The 22,363-nt window shown below is 33.1% G+C and overlaps 1 protein-coding gene across 2 annotated transcripts; it reads right to left on the bottom strand.

The window, feature by feature from the left end:
* Window positions 1–1,474: 1,474 nt before the first annotated feature.
* Window positions 1,475–5,746, bottom strand: LOC147389925 (uncharacterized). 2 transcript variants are annotated; one of them, XM_086418885.1, is made up of 3 exons: window positions 5,589–5,746; window positions 2,233–2,399; window positions 1,475–1,690 (listed from the first exon to the last, which is right to left on the bottom strand). In XM_086418885.1, the coding sequence occupies exons 1-3, from the start codon at window positions 5,656–5,658 to the stop codon at window positions 1,673–1,675; spliced, it is 255 nt and encodes an 84-aa protein (XP_086275011.1). In that variant the 5' UTR covers window positions 5,659–5,746; the 3' UTR covers window positions 1,475–1,672. The 2 variants fall into 2 exon arrangements, with proteins under 2 accessions (XP_086275011.1, XP_086275009.1); XM_086418883.1 differs by lacking the exon at window positions 1,475–1,690 and adding an exon at window positions 1,903–1,974.
* Between the last annotated feature and the right edge of the window lie 16,617 nt (window positions 5,747–22,363).

The raw sequence follows: 22,363 nt of genomic DNA, 5'->3' as shown, positions 1-22,363 counted from the left end.
CACACACTTCATGTACTAACCAAGGATGACATAATCAATTAACACATGGTTGGACAATTAGATAAAATGCTGACACCATGGCCAAGTACCATGAGCAAAAGATCCCCCCTCCCAAAAGTTTCGAAGAGGCCACCTTTTCTAACATGTGAATTCGATATATGCAGGATGTGAAGCAACTTGGGGATTTTCAAATGCTATTTGAACATACCTTTTTTTAAATAACGGTCTTTTTTTTTTTTTTAATAACGGGGGTATTCAGACTTACGTCCGCTAGGGGGACTGGATGAACCGGGACCGGAACCAAGGTATATGGAACCCTCCCCCAGGCATGTGCAATGCCCGCACATCACACGCACCAGGTAAATTAGGGAATGCCCTCGCGGGTGGCCCCAAGGAAATATTACTCGTATTGGGTATCGAACACACAACCTACAGATTTTCCCCACTTATTGGATTTGAAATTGCCATTGAGCCACCCCCCTCAAGTTTAGAAAGACAAAGGTACACAATTTCATTCTTAGCAAACATGAATGCATTTATGCTTGCTCATGCTAAGAAACTCATACACATTCCAGGCAACTTGGTAACTGATAATTTCATGCTTGTGCTTGTCCCGTATCTTTACTAATTCGATCAAAATGAGGATGCCAAGTCTTTTTCCCATGTCTAGGAGGGATTATCAAATACTCAGGCCAAACATACTAGTCATGAAAAGCGGATCAGACTCATCATAAAGCTTTATAACAAGGACATGTGTTCAAACTAGATACACATACATGATTGCTCCAGACGTGCACAGCATATACGAATTCCCTAAGATCTATACCAATACATGACACTAAACATGTCCATTGTAGTCCATTATCATAGATCAACTGGCACCATCCGATCTTTACTGGAGCAGAGCCTTAAGATCAATATATAATTATGACTAGACAATGATATCCCCCGAACCAAGTACCAAGAACAGTATGCATTGAGAATCCATTAATATCTAAATAGCTGCAACAGTGAAAGCATTGGGAGGCCACGGCCTGGGCAGTGCTACTCTGGAATTATATAGATGCCTTCACATGGCTATGCCCCCCTCTCTCTCTCTCTCTCTCTAAAGATGAAACAATTTTTAAAAGAACCATGGCAAGTTGGGGGTGGAGGTGGGGTGTCGTGGGGAAGAAAGAAAGAAAAGAAAGATCATCAGGATAGATATCATAAATCATCAATGATTAAACTCTCTTGATATAGGCATATGGAATCTCTCTAGTTGGGAGTCCTTTGGATTGTGGGTTTCGCCCTTTAACTTCTCTTCCCAATAATCTCATAAAGCATAATGCATCCTGAACAACCAAACCCAAACACAAAACTTGATCTTTCCATGCACAATGAACCACGTCCGATAAGTGGGAAAGGAAAGCAACCAGTTAACAGTACATTGCAAACGATGCACAACAAAATAGGACTAGCTACACAACAAGACTTCAAGATATATGAGCATTGCCAAGAAATTTATTGTTGATCTCAAAACCCAAATCAATTTTTTTGTGTGCACTTTTGTTTCTTGTTGAAGTTTTCAGGTTTTCCGCCTGTCAATTACATTACAACAGTGTAACAAAAACAACAGAAAGAAAATTGTCCAGCATACCATTCTTGGGTCTCATGGCTGTCAAACAAAAGATCAGAAGCAGCCACCCAACTGCGAACCAATTATCCAAACAAAACAAAAGTCATAATCAATTAAAAAAGAAATGAGGTTTTACACATAAAACTCGGTCAACCACTTGTGTCCTGTCAACATGGTGCACATGCAGAGATCGGATTGGATCACTTCATAAATAAAGCTCCTCTAATATCATATATAACCTCAACAGATGATTCTAACCATCCGGCAAGAATAAAAGTTAACTTACCAGATGATTGGGATCATCCATTGATATTAAACAGTCCACTCCGTGCTCTCCATGGGGACAGGATATGTGACTACGGAAATCAAACTTCAACAAAAGATAGATGGTGCAGTGGAAATGGTCAAGGAAGAGGAACTCCAATGTTTACTTGCGGTAAGAAGACATTCTTGGGTACACAAGATATAACCTTTAGTTCAATAAGTTCACACCTTAATGGTTCAAATAGCAGGATTAAGGTTGTACTTCAGGAAATTCCAGAAGGGGCCCAAGTAAAATGAAACCACAAGTAAACATTAGGTTTCCCCACAACAAAGTGGCACGGTTTACTTACCAAAATAGCGTCGATCTCTTTGTCCGAGACTGGAGTCCGTTTTGGCTGAAGAGAAGCCTTTCCTCCAACAGCAGTGTTGGCTGGTGAAGCAGGAACTTCTGAGCTTGAAAAGAAAGTTTTTTGACCATCGCCAGCAGTTGATGCTGCTGGACTTTGGGATGCAGAACCTAGACATTGATTACATAATATTTGATGAACAGTAATCATATGCATATAATGCAAACTAATACATGAAATGAAAACAATGTGAGCAAAACCCTACTTATAGTAGCAAATATCTCCTTTGACTTTCAGAAGAATAGGAAAATGACTTGCATCCACACACAAAAAAGAAGAAAAAGATGATGATATTAGCTGATGAACATGAGTTCATTTAAGTTGAGAAATATTCAACAATTAAACTGGATGTTTTATTCAGTTAATTATGTTGTTAGCTTATTTAACGAGGATGAGATCTAAAAACTTCAAAAAGTGATGAAAACAATCCCCAAAACCTCCAGACTGAGGACACAGAAGCCTAAGGTCTAAACCTTGTCTTAATCATTGATTTCTTTAAGGCACTAGAACACCAAAATATCAATTTGAAAAGTGGTCGGGAAAAAGTCCAGATTGAGTTAAGCAGGAGTGTTTCTAATTTGCGACTTCTAGTGCCTCTTAGAGTCATTGGCATTGTCGCAAAGCCTTCCTTCAACAACTATGGTAGAGCAGTGGCACGAAGTTGCTTCTCCGGGTAGGAACACGCTCAGTGTTAGAAGTAAGCTATTGAGAGATGGTTAGCCCCTTAAGATTAAACTGCTTGAGCTAAGACTAGCTCAACATATTTTTCAACGGGAATATTATGATAGATAAAGCATCAATACCAGTAATTTGAGAATGATGTGTATATTTAACTAAAGTATGTATCCATAATCTGTATACAATACGCATGTAACATAGACGAGGAATGTGCATTGGTGTCAGACATCACCCACAGATCCATTGCTGACTTGTATGTACAATTTTTCATTTGTTGAACAGCACAATTTAACAATATTAGTTCAAGATAAGTCTACTATGTAGAAAGAATGTATCTGAATAAGCTGATTTAAACAATACATATATTTTCTAAGAACAAAATTTTGAATAAACTAATATTTGTTTCAAATCGTGAGGCGGTTCTCTCACAACAAACTTTTAAGAAAAGTATGTCCTTGTCACATAGGCACATATGTATGTGAGTGCAAAAATGACCAAGAAAACTACCAATCTATGCCCAGAAATAGCTCGAAAAAATCAATTGGCATACCCACTAACATAAAAATTAAAAACTCAGTCAGTCCTGTTATGTGGGAATTTCACAAATTCTAGGGTATGGATATGAAGAAAATTATTAAAATTTCTGAAGGTAACAAAGCTATTTCTTTTGTTTCCTGGGCATGGGTGTCAATTATGACAAGGCAACTAGTACCAATTCTTGAAAACGTGTGTGAGGTGTGACTATGTTTGTCTATTTCTACAAAATTACTAGTATGTTCAAAAAAATATGCACAAGTAATCCACTAATGGAAAGTAATAAGAATAATCTCAAAATACAGAAGTTTTTAAGAATCAAGGATGAAGATTAATAATGCAATTGGTTAAAAACATGAACGAGTGCTATCTTTTGTGGTTTGGGTGCAAGGACATGGTACCCTAGAAGTACCTGCATTCAGTACGTGGCTGGCACGGGTAACTCATACAATATATGGTATACCCAATGTCAATCTCAGTATCTAAAAGTGCTAGAAACCCGGTAATCAGTATAACAGGTAAGGTCAATATATGGTTAAAATAGATACAAAAACAATATATAAATTGTGCAATACCGAGTATCAAAGTACTTAATTGCATTGAAACCTGCAAAGTAAGCATTTGAGCTAGTGCATGGATAAACTACAATATTTCTTAAGTCTACCATAATATCTCAGAGCACTTGCTTATCAATCTGAGGTTAGCTTCATCTCCTCAAATCCAATTAGATGTAAATGGAACAAATAATCCAAGAAGTGTTGCTCCTAGAAGATTTATTAATAGTACATTATATTTAACTTAAAATTTTAATTATTCACATACAATTACAGAACCATGATAGGAAATTATATAAGTTATATGTTATCTATATGATAAGTGAACCATCATCATCTATGTCGCTATTCTATTCAAAGCTATAACGTCTGTCAAAGAATATGTCTTAAGATTTCTTCATGCTGCCTCATTCCAGAATATTTCAATCTTCCTCTTGCCATTTTAGGCTTTCAACTTGCACAAGTGTTCTTTTTCATAGGTGTTGTAAATATAGTCTTCATTGTATACGCCCAAACGATCTCAATTGACTATCCTACACTTTATCTTCAATTAGGGCCGTTTAGATTCCCTCAAATGTAATAAGATGGCCGGTCATAGTTCCGTAACAAATGATTATGTGGGACCGCTTGGAGTATGCTATGTATGAATGATCTTTTTTATTTTTTTATTTCATAGGAGATCCTAGTCCTTTATTTATAATTCTTTCGTAAACCGGTCTGGAATTAGGTGTAGCTACTCTCTTATTTTTGTCATTCCTAGTCTTACTACTTATCCATTTCAGTGACCAGATATTCATTAAATGACAGCTCGGTTTCTTGTTTGTCAAATATTACGTTGGGTTAAGCATAACTAGTCTATTTGTTGTCTTGAAACCTTTTTCTTCTAGTTTTATTGGTTCATGTCAGTTGCGATATACTTCAAACACTCCATCTCCGATATCCACTTTAACAACTTAATACTAATTCTGTGAATCACATTCTCATTATTTTCCATCTTTAACGATAACTCGGCCTAAATAATGAAAGTGATCATTCTGAGATACTTGTTGCCCATCTATACTAGTGTCACTTCATAATAAATGTTCAAAATTTCTACACCGCAAATGTCAGTTCATACTTTCCATATAAAAACGTTACCTTTAAATGGGTAGAACTTAAATTTATTTTATGCACAATACCTAAGGAGAAAAACGAAACCCCAGATTGATTTTAAATCTTTTCAGACAAGGGATCTCACCAATTTGGAAGAAATTGTTCAATTTTTTGAGTTTTTTTGGATTAATTTCATATTGTTTCCATTTAGAAATATAAAAAATACAACCCAAAAAAAAAAAGCTTTATCTTTTATTCAACACAAACTATAAAACCCTAGGTTTTCTCAAACCAGATCACTATAAAAAAAATTGCAATATAAATAAAAGAAAATTGCAGAGATAGAGAGACATCAATCTGGTGCTTCATGTACAGAGAGATTTACGGAAAGTAGAGAATCAACCAAAATAAAGATAGAAAAGGAGATTGAAAAGGACATACCAGAGGGTTTTGGATGTCTTTGTGGGAATTTAATTCGAGGAATTCTCTTCATCGCATGCGTTCCACCCATCTCTCTCCTTCTGTTTCCCCCTTTCGTTTCTCTCTCTCTCGTTTTGATCTGAGGACCAAAATGATAGAGAGAACGTAATGTGTTTGTCACAAATATCTATTTCCCGCCTTAGTCATACCAGATGGTGTCACGTGGCATTTTAATAAACTCAGTAATCAGGATCGGTGTCCCCGTTTTCTACGTAACACGCATTAGCAATCTCCCGTTTCATTCTTGAAAATTCACAAATTCTTCGATTTTTTGGATGAAAGAATTATTCTCCGGATTATTAAACTATTCTGAATAATTCACAGATTTTTAATTTGAAAAGAATAAAATACAATTTTGACAAATTTTACCATTTTTACGGATATTTATAATATTCGATGAAAAAAAAAAATTTACTTCTCTAACTTGATGTATGTTGCAAAGCGTAAACTTCTAAGTTGTAACATATAACATAAGTCAACTTTGAAGTGATCATATTTCAAAATTTTGGAGAAATTCACATTTTTACATGATAAAGGTCATCTTTATCTTTAAACAAATAATGACACGACCTCTACATTTATTTGAGATTACACATTAATTTTTCAAATTGATGATTTGTCGCTTGGCTTTGATTTTCTTTTAAAAATCAATGGAACAATAACCTCAATGTCTTCATTATTACTCCCATCACCATCACTATCACATAGTCGAATTTTCGAAATGAAACAAATAATACACACATGAAGCATATGCCGTATATTTTCCATTTATCGAATTTTAGATCGGATTTTTTCAATCCAAAATAGTATAGAACTCTAATTTTTCACGAATTGAATTTTTGCCGTATTCCAAATTATTAATAAGGGTGTTGAGGTGTGCCACACCTTGGGTTCCTAATCAAGTCGTTAACGCAACCTGATGTGTTTGGACTCCAATAAAAAATGTGGCACGTAGTTATAAGAATGGGACACCAGATCGCGACTCTTTAATAGTTTGATATGGAGTGCAATTTTGAAGACCATCAAAAGATCACATATTTTCTAAAATATTGGCATCCAAAATGGCACTCCGTGGCATGAGCTTTTGGTCCGGTGTGATCTTAGAGACGATAGGATAGCACACATTTTCATTGCTCTACGTGTACAGAAAGGCATCCCATACTAATAAAAATACTCTCATTATGTCACGTTGGGATGGAGTTTCTAAGGAAAAAATGTATTCCTCAGAAAAATAATTATGAGAAATAAATTCTTAGAAATATAAATAATAGAGTTTAGTTGCACATAAGAAAATATCAAAAAGAGAGTTGAGTTTTAGTTGAGTCATGATAAGCTGACTCAAAATCACTCAACTAACATGACATGTGCATGGAGTCATCGATTTGTTTCCTTGAGATACACGAGGAAAATATATTTGATTTTATGTAGTTGAGCGAATTTCAAATGACCTTTTTCGAGTCAGTTTATCACGGTTCTTTTTAATTTTATGGATTGGAGTAATCGTAGGAGAATAACAATAGAAGATGAAATACAAAATTCTTAGAGGTTTGGATTTGAAAATATTTTCCATCGAGTGAGGAACATAATTTTAAGTGGGAACATGTTTAAGTCATCTAGAAAAGTATATATTTTTTTAGTCTCATTGTAGTTTATCAAGCAACTGAACTATGCATCCAAGCACACCAAGGATAATTGTCGTTAAAAATAATTCATCTCAAGATTTGGGTGAATTTTTATATCAACTGCAAACTTGATGTTACCCTCTTCCCTTATCCAGGTGTGTGATCATCAATATATTGTAATGGAAACCCTACATGGAGTTGCAACATGATTCATTAATTCGATCCCAATTTCTTAGGATAAGACTTTGATGATGATACAAGAAAAAACTAATGATCTAGACGACGACCTGATTTTAATAGTATCAGTCTCGATATTAATTGTAGAGGTAATTATGGGTTTACCTTTATCAACTTTGCTCTGTGACTCTAGTGAATGCTCTCACTGTTCTAGTTGTCTTGTGGCATCGATGTGGTACCTATCAAGAATCCTCCAATGCCCAAGTTAGGTCTGAAAAACAAGATAAGTAATTCTTAGGCTCGCCAGAAGGAAAAGATCCCATTTTCCTTCGATCTCTCTCCCTCTTAATCGAGATTTTCCTCTTGATCCCTTCAATCAAGAGATCCGATTATAGGAAATCTCTTATGCAAAAAAGGAAGCCTAACCTTATTAGGAGTCTAATCAACTACGTTAATTACTTCTAAATTCTTGGGATTTTCCCTTCGTATTAGGAAACTCTGGACATGTCAAGATCTACATGTACTTGTTAGATTTGCACTGGTCTAAGGTTAGAGTAGGCATCTTGCTCTACTCTGACTAGCAATTGAGCAAACTCGGATTGCTAACCTACCCTAGGTACTACTTATTCGGAGCAAACGTTATACTAATCCTTTTTCACCTTCAATAAGATTCTAACACGTGTATGGCTTAGATGCATACAACTCTTAACCTCTACATTAACAATAATGTTTTCTCTTAGTATAGGAATGAGAGAATCTACTCATCATCAAATCCTTAATTCCAAATATTTGGAACAACAAGAATAAAATAATTTTGTAACGGTAAAATGGTACAGTATGCGAGTCATCTAGGCAAAATTCAACTTGTTGTGACCAGGTTGCTTGGGTCAAGTTTTTACAACAAGATGAGTCTATCTAGTCAAGAACTTTGAAAGCTCGTAACCAAACTAGAACAATTGACCAAATACCCGATCAAAAACAAAACAAAAAATTTCTTCTCCCGCAAATCAAGGGGATTTTTTCCTAGTTTTTGGAGGTTAATGTGGAAAATGAGACTTGCTTTTTGTCTTAATTCCCATGTTATTATATTTCACGACTCTTTGGGTACCAATTTAGTAGCCTTTTGTGATAAAGATTTGAAATTCATCTACTCATGTAGTATTAGATGAACATGATGACTAGATCAATTGTGTTTTACTTTTATTATATGGGATCAACCGAGTCAGACTTCTCAACGGGACTTGTAATCCTTTGTCAACTTTGAGTTCCTTTGAACATTAACCTATGTTTTAAAACTCAACTAGATGCAGACGTGGATAAAGTTAACACAATGACTCATAGTAGTTTATAGTTGGGCTAGTCAAATAAAAATGAGCTAAATTTATTCCATATCTCAAAATTACTTTTAGAGTGCTGATAATTTGACTTAGGCACGTGGCAACTCAATCGACTTACCTGACATGAAAGGCTTGGGAATTGTAGATTTGCTCTCCTCGGGATATAAAACTATGGTTCCCCATAAAAAGGTGCAGTTTGGTATTCTTAGAAAAGCAGATCTACAGTTTTCGAATTTGTCACGTCAGGTAAATCGATTGAGTATGCCACATGCCTAACTCAGATTATCATAACTCTTACTTTTTAATATTTTAAAACTTAAAATTATAATTAAAGGGATATTTTAAAACAAATTCAATACCGGGTCCTCAAAATTCATTCGAGTTGAAGTCGCCAATATAAACTTTAACTTCCAATTATATTAGAGAATTCAAGTCAAAACTCTCCTATGACCACGCTTTTGTCTCTACCCATGAGAAATTTTGATTGAAAGGACTATACTAGTCGCTAGGGATCGAGCGACAATTCAATCCTCCTATGGTAGAGTAGAATTCTGATTTTTTTTTTCTTGAAATTAGTTTTCTTCTGATTATAGTCTTACCATGACTATTACCTTTCTTAAGGTTTATGTCATTCAAGGTCCTAGTTACTAACGTTAGGAATAAGTTATCTCTTTTTTTTTCAATATTTTGTGTGTGTTTATGTTGTCCAAGCTGGACCAGAACCCACGACATCAAAGTTTCCTTGCAATATGTCAACCAAATGTTATAGGCCTAATCCCAAGGAATAAGGACATTAGCTTAGTCACTATTATACCATAACGATGTTATGTATGAAAGATATTAAAAAAGAGTGAGACTCGAATGACATGATCAAGTAAACATGCATTACAATAAAATATCTTAAGTTTATATAAGTAACAATCGAATATTAAGGTACACAATCTTTACTATTTTAAGTTAAAATTATGTCAAATTCTCGATTAACTTAATCATTGGAGTATTTTTTTCGCAAGTATTATCACGTGATCAAGAATATCATCATCACCTTAAAAAAAGAATGCATAGATAAAAGACCCATGAGAAAAAATTAATTGCATTTTAAATTAAAATAATTAAACATGTGTGATCCAATTATACATTGTTCGTATTGGTATGAATATTGGATCCTTACTTGAGACCTATCAATATAGGTTTTCTTTTTATTTTTTATGTTGACAAGTATCTGGACCCTTAGGCCCCACTAGTAGAGTATCATATCTTGCACAAATCTATCGAGTATATGCAATACCCCACAAACAAATCACGCATACCATGCAAGATGGGAAAAATCTTAGGGTGACCAATAGGGGGCTTGAACCAAGAATGGAGGGAGGCCCTACCCACACCCAAGTATTAATATAGGCTATTAATTCACAGAAACTAGATGATGGAACTACAAACAAGCAATGAGTTTCAATATTTGGGCATTAACCTGCTTGGAGATATTCATGCTATGACATAAGGTTCAAAATGAGGTTTGGGCTTCATAGACTCAGGATCCAATACAGTGTCTTGTTTCTAGAAAATAGGTTAGGTCTTTACATGGCACTTTTATTTTTAAAGACTAATGATAATCTGACTTGAAAATTTTCACTCGATCTGTAATTGATCGACGTGGCAAGTGCATAGAACTGTAGACTTTTTTCCCTCTATATCCCAAAGAGAAAAGATCTATTGTTTTGTTCACTTGCAATGTCGACCGAGTATAGACCGAGTGACAATTTTCTAGTCAGAATATCACGACTCTTTTTTAAAACACCTTAGGCTCCTAATCGAGCTATTCACGCAGCCCAATGTGTTTATTTTCTAACAAAATTGTGCCACGTAGACATCGTTCGTATATCTAGAAACGAGACACCGTATGGGATATGGATTCTTCATTGAATCATAAAATTGTATAGGCCCAATACAATTTGTTCATTCACAGATATACATTCTAGTGCAAAGGAATGAAAATTTGTTTTAAAGATACCTTCTTCTTATGAGTATTGAAGGTCTAAGCACCTGAATCTTTTAATTTTTTTATCTGACCATATCTTCTTATATTGAAATTCTTTTCCAATGTCACCATTGTAACAATGGACTAATTTTTTTTGTAAATATTGCAAGAAAAAAAGAAAAACTAGGGGAAATTATAAAAAACAAAATCTTTTAAAAAAATTATTATAAAAAAAGTAATATATTTTTTATAATTATTGAAAGGAGCCCAAATCGGCACTTGAATGTCAAACGTTTGACATGTGGTGCAATGACATTAGCAATAGAGAAAGCTTCTCTTTTACCCGCTGCCCACAAATTTATTTTTTTATATTTCAAATCTTGAAAAGGGTCCCACATTGATTATCACATTGACAATCCAACAATATAACCTTTTAGATTTCATGAAAATATTCATATTCAAATATATATAATATATATATATATAGATATATATATATATATATATATATATATATATATATAATTTTTTGAGCTTGATCCAAGGTGTTGAAAATGGATGACCACCGAACACTCAAATTTAAAAATAAGATTCAAGGGTGAAAAATAACTATTATTAATTTTTTTTTTTTTTTTAAGTTCATAGAATTTTGTCTTCTACAACTCCATTGCATCTGATCATGTTTTTGAATGTCACAAAGTAATCAAATCAGAAAGTTTATTTTTTTTCACTATGGGTAGGAGAGAGGGGCATTGACAAAAATAGTGTCCATTTAGTATAATTAAAAAAAAGTAATTATAAAACAAACTAAGGGTGCAACTTGGTTTGGTTTGAGGTCAAATTGGAACCAAACTAACCTAGGTTAGTTCCATTAAATGAGAACCGGAATTGAAACCAAATTGTCATAGAACCAAGCTAACTCGAACAGAGCTAAGGTCGGTTTGGTTTGGTTCTACAAGTTGCCAATATCTAAAAACCCTAATTGAATCAACACATTTTTATTAAAAATTACTAAATATGAATGTGAAATTTCATATAACGAGTCATTAATCTATCCATCAATAATAATAAAAACCAGTAATGCATTCATTAAAAAAAAAGTCAATAGTTTTTCCATCAATTAAAGAAAGTCATTAATCCATCCATAAAAAAAATGTCATTAATCTATCCATAGGAACAATAATTAATTTATTCATAAAACACGCGTGTAGCTTATTAAAAAGATTAATAATATTTATTTATAATTATATTAATATAAGAATTTGGTTCTAGGTTTGGTTCGGTTTTATACTAGGCATGAACCAAGAACCGAACCAAATTGGTCAATTCTCTACTTTATTAACCCGAAACCGAACCGAAGTTCATTATAAACTAAACCAAACCAATCAAAAGCATTTGGTTTGGTTCAATTCTCGATTTGAACCAGACCAAGTTGCATTCCTAAAACAAACTTTCTTTCTCCTGTCGATTTGGGTGATGCTAAATGGATATTGTTTTTTGCCAACTCCCCTAATGCCCCTTTCTCTCTCCTGCTTATAATGAAAAAAAAAAAAACAAACTTTCTTATTTGATCACCTTGTGACATTCAAAAACATGATCTGATGCAATGGAGTTGTAGATGACAAAATTATATGAACTTAAAAAAAAATAGTTATTTTTCATCATTGAATTTTATTTTTAAATTTGGGTGTTCAGTGGCCATCCATTTTCAACACCTTGGATCCAACTCAAAAAATAATGTTTTTTTTTAAATATAAATGTTTTCATGAAATCTAAAAGACTGTGTTGTTGGATTGTCAATGTAATAATCAATATGGGCTCAACGATGTTTTTTAAGATTTGAAATTTTAAAAAATAAATATGTGGGCAACGGGCAAGAGAGAAAAGCTCTCTCTATTGATGGTGTCATTGCACCACATGTGAAACGTTTGTCGGATTGTGAGCCAAAGTGTGTGTGTGATTAAAAAAAAAAATTTCAGTACTTCAAGTGTCGATATAGATTCTTTTGATAATTATAAAAAATGTATAATTGTTTTATAACAAATTTAATTTTTTTGTTGGGTTGTGAGCCGAAGGGTGCGTGCCATTAAAAAAAAAAAAACCTATATGAAAGATAAAACCTTTCCAAGAAATCAGATTGGAAGTTTGGTATGATCTATGAACTTTGGAAATTAAATTTGATCGTCAACCACGTGGAATTTGACCATATGAAATTACAAGAAATTTCTACGTTCTCTACTTTGACTCCTCAACTCCTACTTAAAAGTCTATTAGATGGTGCGATAGTCATACTCCGCATCATTACATTGTCCTATGCACACAGCTCTTCCTCTCTATCTATATCTATCCCCCTCTATATATTTTCTTGTAATTTTCATACAAATTCTTCATCTCTCTTCTCTCTGTCTCTCTCTCTCTCTCTCATTCTCATGGGGAACTCCTTGGTTTCCAGTTGCTTTAATGGAGTAAAAGAAGAGGAAGCAATTGAAGTCAGGAAAACAAAGGACTCAAAAGTTTCAATGAGAAAGGATAGAGATCCTAAGATATTGCATTGCCCCTTTCAAAGAGAAGAAGAAGGTGGACATGATTGTTTGAAGAGAGGGGAAGAGGGAGTGTTGAGGATCAAGATCACACTTACGAAAGAAGAGTTTCGTAGATTGATGTCGAATCGTAAAGGTGAGAAAGGGGATGTTGAGAAAGCATTAACTAAGCTCAAAAGTTTCAAAGCTGATTGGGTTAGTTCTTGGAGTGGTGCATGGAGACCAGTACTTGAAACTATCCCTGAAGATTGCTAATGTTCAGACTTCAATCTGCATGTTAATTAATACGTATTTTTCATAATTACCCCTAAAAAGTATATCATATTTTACCTTCTAACATAAAATGCAAGCGTTACATGGTAATTGTTAAATGGTATTTTTGTAATTATTACAAAAATATTGATTTGCAGTTGTCATGATAATCCTTCTTTTTTTTTTTTTTTTTTTTAATAAAATAAAAAATAAACAATGATTTTTTGGGGGGTAAATGTGAAAAATACATATGAGTCCATTGAACTGTTTGTCTTTTTTGATGATGTCTGTTGGACTTTTGAGTCCCTTCTCATACTGTTATTGGTTGGGATTTTTTTGACTCTTCAAAGAGACATTTTGTTTATTTAATAAACTGTACAGGTCTAATGAAAGGATTTCTACACAATTACTAAAAAGGACCTGATGAATTTAGAATTCATCTTTCTTCCCCCATTTAGTTTTTTTTATTTTTTATTTTTATTTTTATTTTTATTTTTATTTTTTTTATGTATTTCAACAAATTGAAGTTGTAATCATGCTCTGGGGTTAATTTAAACATTCTTGTCTTGGAGTTAATTTGTTGTATCTTATGATCTTATTTGCTTGGCCCATTTGTGGATTTATGGTAATTATGAATAAAGACTTCGAAACTGTTTTCAACACTCCGTGGACTAGTTATTGTACTGAATTCTATTGTCACACCAACTTCTGCTAACACCACCCCAAGATCTATTTTTTTTGTGATTTACATATGAATTAGAGAGCCGTTACGCGAAGTTGGTGTGGCAATAGAATATCTAAAAATATATTACTAGACAGTACAAAAATCTTATTAGGTGTAGTTGGAAAATGATTTTATGTCTAGGGCGATCAATGAATCAGATCACACATGTATCATGAATCGATTTATAACCAATTTGATAAGAGTCAGATATGATCCATATCAAATTACGTGAATTTTCACACCGGGTTCTTATGGGTTGGATCCTTATCAGAATTCAATATTATTACCCAAATCAGGACAAGTTGGATCAAATCCCGATCCGATAGGTTATTAGATCAAACCCTTATCATAGCCCAAATCCTCAATCCATGTCGAAAGTCATTAGATTGGGACAAGCTTGATTTCAGGTTAGACTTAGGACCAACTCAATTATAGGATCCACACTACTACAAAATGAAGACATTACTAGCAATAAAAAAAATTTGAACTCAAAAAAATTGATTTCAAATTTCACAGAACCTGGATCGACCAATGGTACAAGTTTACATATATTATATTGAGGATATCTCAAATTAACAAAATACTCATATTAAGAAAATTCTCAATACATACAACATCTTACGATTGATTAATCCGAGATTTTGTGAATTCTCAGATTCATGACTTTTCTTCTTACAAAAAAAAGAGAATCAGGCATGAAATACATAGACCCATACACATAAGCCATAAATTACAAGATTGCTAACATACTCTCGAAGGAAAAAGATTCAGTTACACAAGAAAATAAAACAGAAGGAAATAAGAAAAGAATAGAGTTTAAGCAACTTATCTATCCATCTCATCATGTACTTCACAGATCTCCATGATACTCTCCAAAGATGGTCTCCATGCTTTCACATCTTCTACCTTATTCACTCTCCCTGTCTCTATGATCTCCCCCAAAACATCTTCAATTCTTTTCCCACCTTTATCTTTTAGCTTAAACATTAACCACCCCAACTCCTCCTTTTTCAACACTACCTTAACCCTAAACCCACCTTTACTAAAACCATTTTCTTCAACAAAACCTTCTGGTTTTTGTTCTTCTGTCTTCTCTTCTTGTTGTGCCTTCATGCAATTACCCATGACTTTCAATAATAGAAAACCCACTCTTTAACAGAGATTTGAAATACTAAAAACTGAGATTGGGAGTGATTAAAGTGTTCCAGAAAACAATTTTCATCATTGAGGGGAGTGGTTATATGATATCAAGGTAAATAGACTTGTTTTTTTTTTTTTCTACTTCAATTGATTTTTATTTTTTACTTCATATATTAATATATACATTTGTCCTTTTCGTCTCGAATTTTCTTATTATAATTTTTTGGGATGCTTTGTACAAAAAAACAATGCCCCTGTCATCATCACTATATCAAGGAAGATATCTTACTGTCCTTAGCTTTTATGAGATCTACAAAAATGCATCAACTCGAACCACAAATACCTAAATTTTTTATTGACAGATTAAACAAAGTTAATCCACGTAGAACAATAACACAGACAATTATTAAAATAATGGTGATAGAGACGTACCCCTTTTGGATTTGGTGAATATTTGAGATACTCCACCATGTTTCCAAATTGATGATATATCCCTTGACTCCAGTCTTTGACAAGAGATTAACAATAAATTACCTAAATGCCATCACCTTCAACATATTCTTCAACTTCCTCATATATATCTTTCTAAAACCTATAATGGTGCATTATAATTGCAATGGAGTAGAGTAATAATCTCATATTCTCATTTGAGTGTTAAAAAGGGCAAGCGGGTTGGGTGGGTCAGTTTCGAAATCAAACTAGATTAGACCATCAAACCAAGTACAATCCATCATACATAAATTAAGTTGGATTGAAAAAGAAAAAAAGATAGGGGATCCATATCTTAGCAACATGGACAGTAGTACCAAGACCATATAATGTAACCTTAAACTGTGAAAAAGAGAAATATTGAGAATTAGAATCTCATTCAAAATTGTGGATCATTTTAAATGGCACCCCTGAGATTTGAGGCAATCAAGAGGGCACAAAATGGGTTCTTTCTTGAACCATTTATTCGCCGACATGGTCACGGGTGAAGGAACAGGAGTGTGTGTTTGGGGCCCTACATAAAAGACTAGAAAATAAAAATAATAGGTTGGTGGAGCTGGACCTTGTGTTTCATGAATTATAAAACCAACAAAATTGATTACGTAGACCATATTTCACAAGATTTACCTACTCTAAATCTGTTCATCTAATTAACTGTTATAAAAATATTATTGAAAAACATAACAAAGAAACACTTATGAACGTGACTTATCTCTGTCGGGTTATATATATATTCAATTGTGTATGATCCTGGGCTGATGTCATACGGGCATAAGATGAAGTAGAATGAGAGAAGAGGATTCACACTGCCAGTCTTAATAATTGGGATAATAAAATATTACGATTGTGCTTTTATTAAAGGGTAAATTCTCAAATAATTATCGAAGTTTTTAAAAATATCGAAAGTGTTACATTTGTTGACATAATTATCACATAATGTTGATAAAATATTATCAAATGTCAACATTACTTGATAACTTTATCAATATTAACAACACTTCAGAATACCAAAACTTTTGTAATTATTTGGGAATTTACCTTTAATTCTATTGGTGGTATTATTTTGACAAAATGGATGTGTACATTAGGTATGTGTTTGGTAACACTTTTGAAGTCTGAATGGAGGTGGTTCACCTTTAAAATTCAGCCTCCAAAATTTTTATTTATGTTTGTTTTGTTTCAGGTTTCAGGCTTCAGAATAAAATTTCAGAAGTTTTGAACCAACGATGAAGGGATGGTTGGATGAAACTTCTAAAGTTTGATTTCTAATTTTCTGACTTTAAATATTTCTAAACTTCAGAAGTATTACCAAACATAACCTAAGAGTGAGTGATTTTATTTGTTCAACTTTATTCACAGTTTTATAATTTTTGTTCTAAGAGCAATTTTTTCTCTATACAAGATTTCTAAGAGAGAATTTCAATTATACTCAGAAAAAGAGAGTAGAAGAGACTGTAATTCTAATTTTCACAAAAATCGTAGAAGGATTTTATCAATAGTTGTGGACGTAAGCAATCTTCCTATGTTGTGCTTTCTTTATCTTTGATTTGCATTTCATTTTTATTTTATAGTATTGTTTATTTTGCTTCTAAAATAACTCTCTCTATTAAACATCTATCTCAATATAAATATTAATTAGTGATGTACCTAAGTTTAGCTGATAAAGAATTTGCACTTGAACTTAAATGGCATAACTGACAAGAGAAGAAAATGTCTATTTGGAAAAGCGAGCAGCGATAAGTGTGGTAAGACGGTTGTTTCATGGATCTATAGAGGTTGCAGGTCTACTTCGCAAAGTAGATTTTTTTTCCAATAGGTAAGCTTGAGTTGAATCCATGACCTCGAAATTGCTTTGCAATGTGTCAAACCAACTGAGTTATGAGTCTAAACCCTCTGCAAAGTGGAGTTGAGTCACAAAAATTTGCATCAACGTTGCAATGGAGCCAAATTTTCCTTGAGAGACCCACCCAACCAAGGGCGAAGCTACATGGGGCGAGTGGTGGCTATAAAACCCATTGAAGTCTTGAAAAAAGAAAATAAATTGAACTAGGTCTATAGCAGTGGATATAACAATTGCTATAGAACATGAAATCCGCCCTAAATATTTTTTAAAGTTTGTTGATGTCATTATTCTCACACTTCTCAGTAAATGGCAATCCATCAAAACATCCCCTTAAAATACAAGATACATAGAGATAAGATTTCACCTTTCAAACATCTTTTAATAAATAAAATTTATTATGTTTAATCATATTTTATTACAAAATATTATAATAAATAATACTTCTGTCAATATTTTCACGACTTACCATATACAAGTGTATTATATGAAAGACTTACAATTTATCTCTTTTTTTTTTCAAACTTCTCGAGTCTTTCTTATAATAATATAGTTTTGAAGCTTTACTTTTTTACTATATTATTATAAGAAAGACTCGAGAAGTTTGAAAAAAAAAAGAGATAAATTGTATGAGTTTCTTCTATCATTTTGTACCTTACACACTTGACACTACTTTTATGATAAAACTATATTCATGAAAAAGATATATATGTAGATTGCTCACGTATTGTCTGACTTATATAATTGTCATCTCACATTACATGATAATCACTGCCCTTATGCACATTGTGGTTTATTAGATATAACTACAATCAATTTAAAATAATAAAAAAGGATAAATAAAATAGACATTGTATATAATAAGTCCCTATATTGTGTACTCTTATATAGACTTGAGAAATATCAATAGCAAAAAAAACTTTGCGAAGAGTTCAATTATTTAAAAGAAAAAAAATAAAAGATTTTATAAATGTCTCCATCTTATATATAATCAAGACAAAGAGTATAATATCTACTTATGTATGAAGGGTTATGAATTTAATGTGTTCGGGGTGCGAAACATTAATCGAGGTTTCTATTTATATTAAAAAGTGGGTAATCTCGATTTAAAATTTATAACAAAACTAAAGTATTTTGAACGGATCTAACACACCACCAATTCCAGGAATGTGCTTCTCGACGAATTTGAAAATTGAAAGGACGACAATTGATAGATACTTTGACCAATTATATTATTGTACATTGTCTTGGAAAAAAAAAATTCGTTGCATTTTTTAGGGGAGGGCGTGGACTTTTTTAATTTAAATTAAGGTGGAAGCAAACCAGACTGAGACTATGAAAGACAATCTAACTTAAAATAATAATGCAATATAACTCTCGTCGAGTTCAAATTCAGTATCAGTATCTTATATAAGAATTTCCACAAACTAATTTGAATGTGCATTAAATAGGTTAAATCTAAAATGTGAATCACCCCAATCATGAATGTCTTCTTCAATTTTGCCCTACAATTTTAGTGAAGGGTCTATCAAATTTGAGCAGAAGTTCCAATAATAAGTTATTTATGATAACTAATCAAACTCATCTAAGAAGAATAAATCATTCTATTTGAAAATATATCTTTATGATTATGTAGAGCATTCATGCAATTATAAGTCATCGAGCTCAAATTTAGCCTCCATCGATATAAAATCCTGGCTTCGCCCCTGCACCAAATCACAACCACGTATTGAACTCCCTATCGAAGGACTAAGAACTGAAATGCAGATAAAAATATTCATAGCTATTGTCGGTAGCATTAGCCATTAAGAAAGGTTTTGCAATCTTTTCTGTTTTATAAATATTGTCATTTTCATGGTATGAACGGAAAATCCTGTTTGACTAAACTGAATTGAAATTGGAATAACCACACACCTTGAATTTTAAAATATATGTGGAGTTCCTGAAGTCGTCTTGTCTATGGAAGACAACTGTGCGTGAAATCAAATAGGTAATTCATGATGGGGAATATTAAAAAAAAAATGGAAAGAAGGGACACAAACCATATAGAACAGGGTTTTTCATAATTCATGATGGAAAATATTTCACAAACTGGAAAGAAACAAAATTCCACACCTTCCCCATCGCGACTTCTCACATTAAACAAGCACCAAGGGAGAAGCAAACCAAGTCATTAATATTTTCAACAGAGAAATGCAAACTAAATATTCAGCAAAAATGATGCCCATTTAATATGTAAACTATAAAGAAGTACATATCAAGCAACAGATAATAGAAGACCTGATTGACGTAAGCTTCAACTAATAGAATGGATCCATTCATGACTCCACCACCAAAGCTGGTAGCAGGATGCCTTTGCATTTCTCCCCACAATCACCGGCATACTGCCCTCAGCATCAGTACCACTATAAGAAGCAATGGAAACTATACACCATCACAAACCCTCTAAGATTGTCTGACCATGAACCATTGGAGAAAAAACACACCACCCAGATAGAAACTACCAAAACAGTTAAATAATCACTGGGTACAAATTCAATCAGCAACTTCTGCATGGGATATGAGACACAAACTGTAATTCCAAAGTATAAGGTATCTCAAAAAATTTAGATATTCCGCACCAAGTAGATGAAAATTAGTAGGAGCCCGCGAGCAAGATACAAAGTACCCAGAGTTCAAACTCTATAGATCGGGCCGAAAACTATAAAGGGTATCTAACTATCCAGTGAAAGGAACACTACCCCAGTAACTGAAAATGAATCATAATCGCTCCCTGTTGTTGTCAACACTCTTGGACCCAAAATGCAAATGCTCTCACAATTGAGATGTAACATTTCTTGACACAACAGAAACTTTTCTTTTTGAAAGATAAAGCAGATTTTATATGGAAAAAACATAAAAAAAAACTGCTCCCCATGCAAACCAACTCCCAAGTCCCACCTAAAGAGAATATCTTCAAAATCTATGCCTGGTGAGACTGATTTCTTAAATTGATCAATGACAAATGTTTAGAAAACTCAGCAAGGGATATTTCAAAAATTATTTTTTTCCGTAAAGATCAAGTCAGCCAAGTAGCTAAAGTCATTTTATCCACCAATTCATACCCCCAATCCAGCTCAAATACAGGGAAACATCCAAACAAAAGGTTGCAACAAATCTTTACATATAGTGTCAAGTGCAAAATTACTTTTTTGATGGATAAGTGTAAAATTCTTCACAACTAGTAATAACTACCAAAAATAGGTAGTTTACATATAGTGTCAATTTGATGAGTCCAAGCAGATCATTGCACAAGAAGAATTTCACTAAATATATCATTAACTTGTAAGAAAGCAAAATTTTGTGCCATTGGCAGTAAAGATATAATTGCTAATGCAGAATTTTTTTTTGATAATTCGAAGATCTTTATTAATAACATGATTGAGGAGACCATGAAGTAAAGTAGAAACAAGGGAAAAATGATAGCAAAAAAAAAGAGAAACCGAGCACAAATTACAAATCGATGCTATACACCCAATCCCACTTGGCTATGACGTCTTCAAAGACGATCCCCTTAAATTCAACAAAAATCTTGCTTGACAAAAATATAGACCTCAAGATAGAAAAAATAATGTTTTGAACTAAGGATTCCTTTCCTTGAAATGTCCCAAGATTTTTTTTCTTTCAATTTTGCCAGCAAATTGTGAAGGGAGAAATGCTACATAGTTCTCATTTAATGCATCTAAAGGATTGTTAGATATAAATTGAAGAATAATTACGAGAATTCTTTTCACATCAGTAACCAATTATAAGATGTCTCTTCTCATTCTCGCATGATTACCAATATGATATACGCCACTGTCATTAGAAAACCACACGGCAAGATCATTGGGAAACCCCAAAATGAAAACTATGTATCGCAAAGTAATAGAAAGGCGTAATAGATGCCGACAAAGGACCTTGAAAACAGATTGAAGAATGAAGATTATAATCTGAACACTATAATCAACAACCATGGAATCACATATATAACATTGAACATAAAATATATTATGGAAATTAATCACATGTCTTCGAGTCTCCAATGACAAGCAACCCAATGTTTTTATTCTCTAATAAAAAGGTGCCAAGAAACACCGTAATTTGCTATTAGAATAGGACACAAGAAATTTATAAATAGAACATCAAATGAAGTAAAATGCATGTAATTTTCAATAGTATTTAACTTCCAATAAAATTCATCACTGACTTGAGCATAGGAAGATTTTTAAAGATCCCTAACTAAAGTATCAAGGAGATTACCGTGGGCAGATTTACATTGGGGGTACTAGCCCCACAAGAATTTTCATAGTCTATAGAATAATGAATTATTATGAGTTATCACAGATATCAACAACGGATAAAAAATTCCTCTATTATTACCCAAAAAAAAAAATTTTCACTTTTTATTATTTCAGTTTTTTTTTTTGAAATTTCCTCTCTCAGTTGCCCTCACATGGGTAAAATCCTGGCTCCTCCCCTTAAGACTACAAGGCTGGCATGTTACCCCGCACGTTTCAAGTTCATTACATTCATAGTGTGTCACGTATTTCTTCAACAAAGACAGGGAGTCGCATTACAACCTAACTCCATGGAATACAAGATGTATACCATTCTAG

Source organism: Akebia trifoliata, chromosome 12, assembly GCF_017979445.1.
Source record: "Akebia trifoliata isolate Shusen 1 chromosome 12, ASM1797944v1, whole genome shotgun sequence".
Taxonomy (NCBI): Eukaryota; Viridiplantae; Streptophyta; class Magnoliopsida; order Ranunculales; family Lardizabalaceae; genus Akebia; species Akebia trifoliata.
Note: the sequence above shows the minus strand (reverse complement) of the source record. Positions and strands in the feature narration are given on the sequence as shown.

Coding starts and splice junctions, on each gene's coding strand:
- LOC147389925 (XM_086418883.1), bottom strand. CDS start 5,658: ATGGGTGGAACGCATGCGATGAAGAGAATTCCTCGAATTAAATTCCCA. Junction 2,400..5,588: donor AAGACATCCAAAACCCTCTG/GTATGTCCTTTT, acceptor ATCAATGTCTAG/GTTCTGCATCCCAAAGTCCA. Junction 1,975..2,232: donor AAGAGATCGACGCTATTTTG/GTAAGTAAACCG, acceptor TGATTTCCGTAG/TCACATATCCTGTCCCCATG.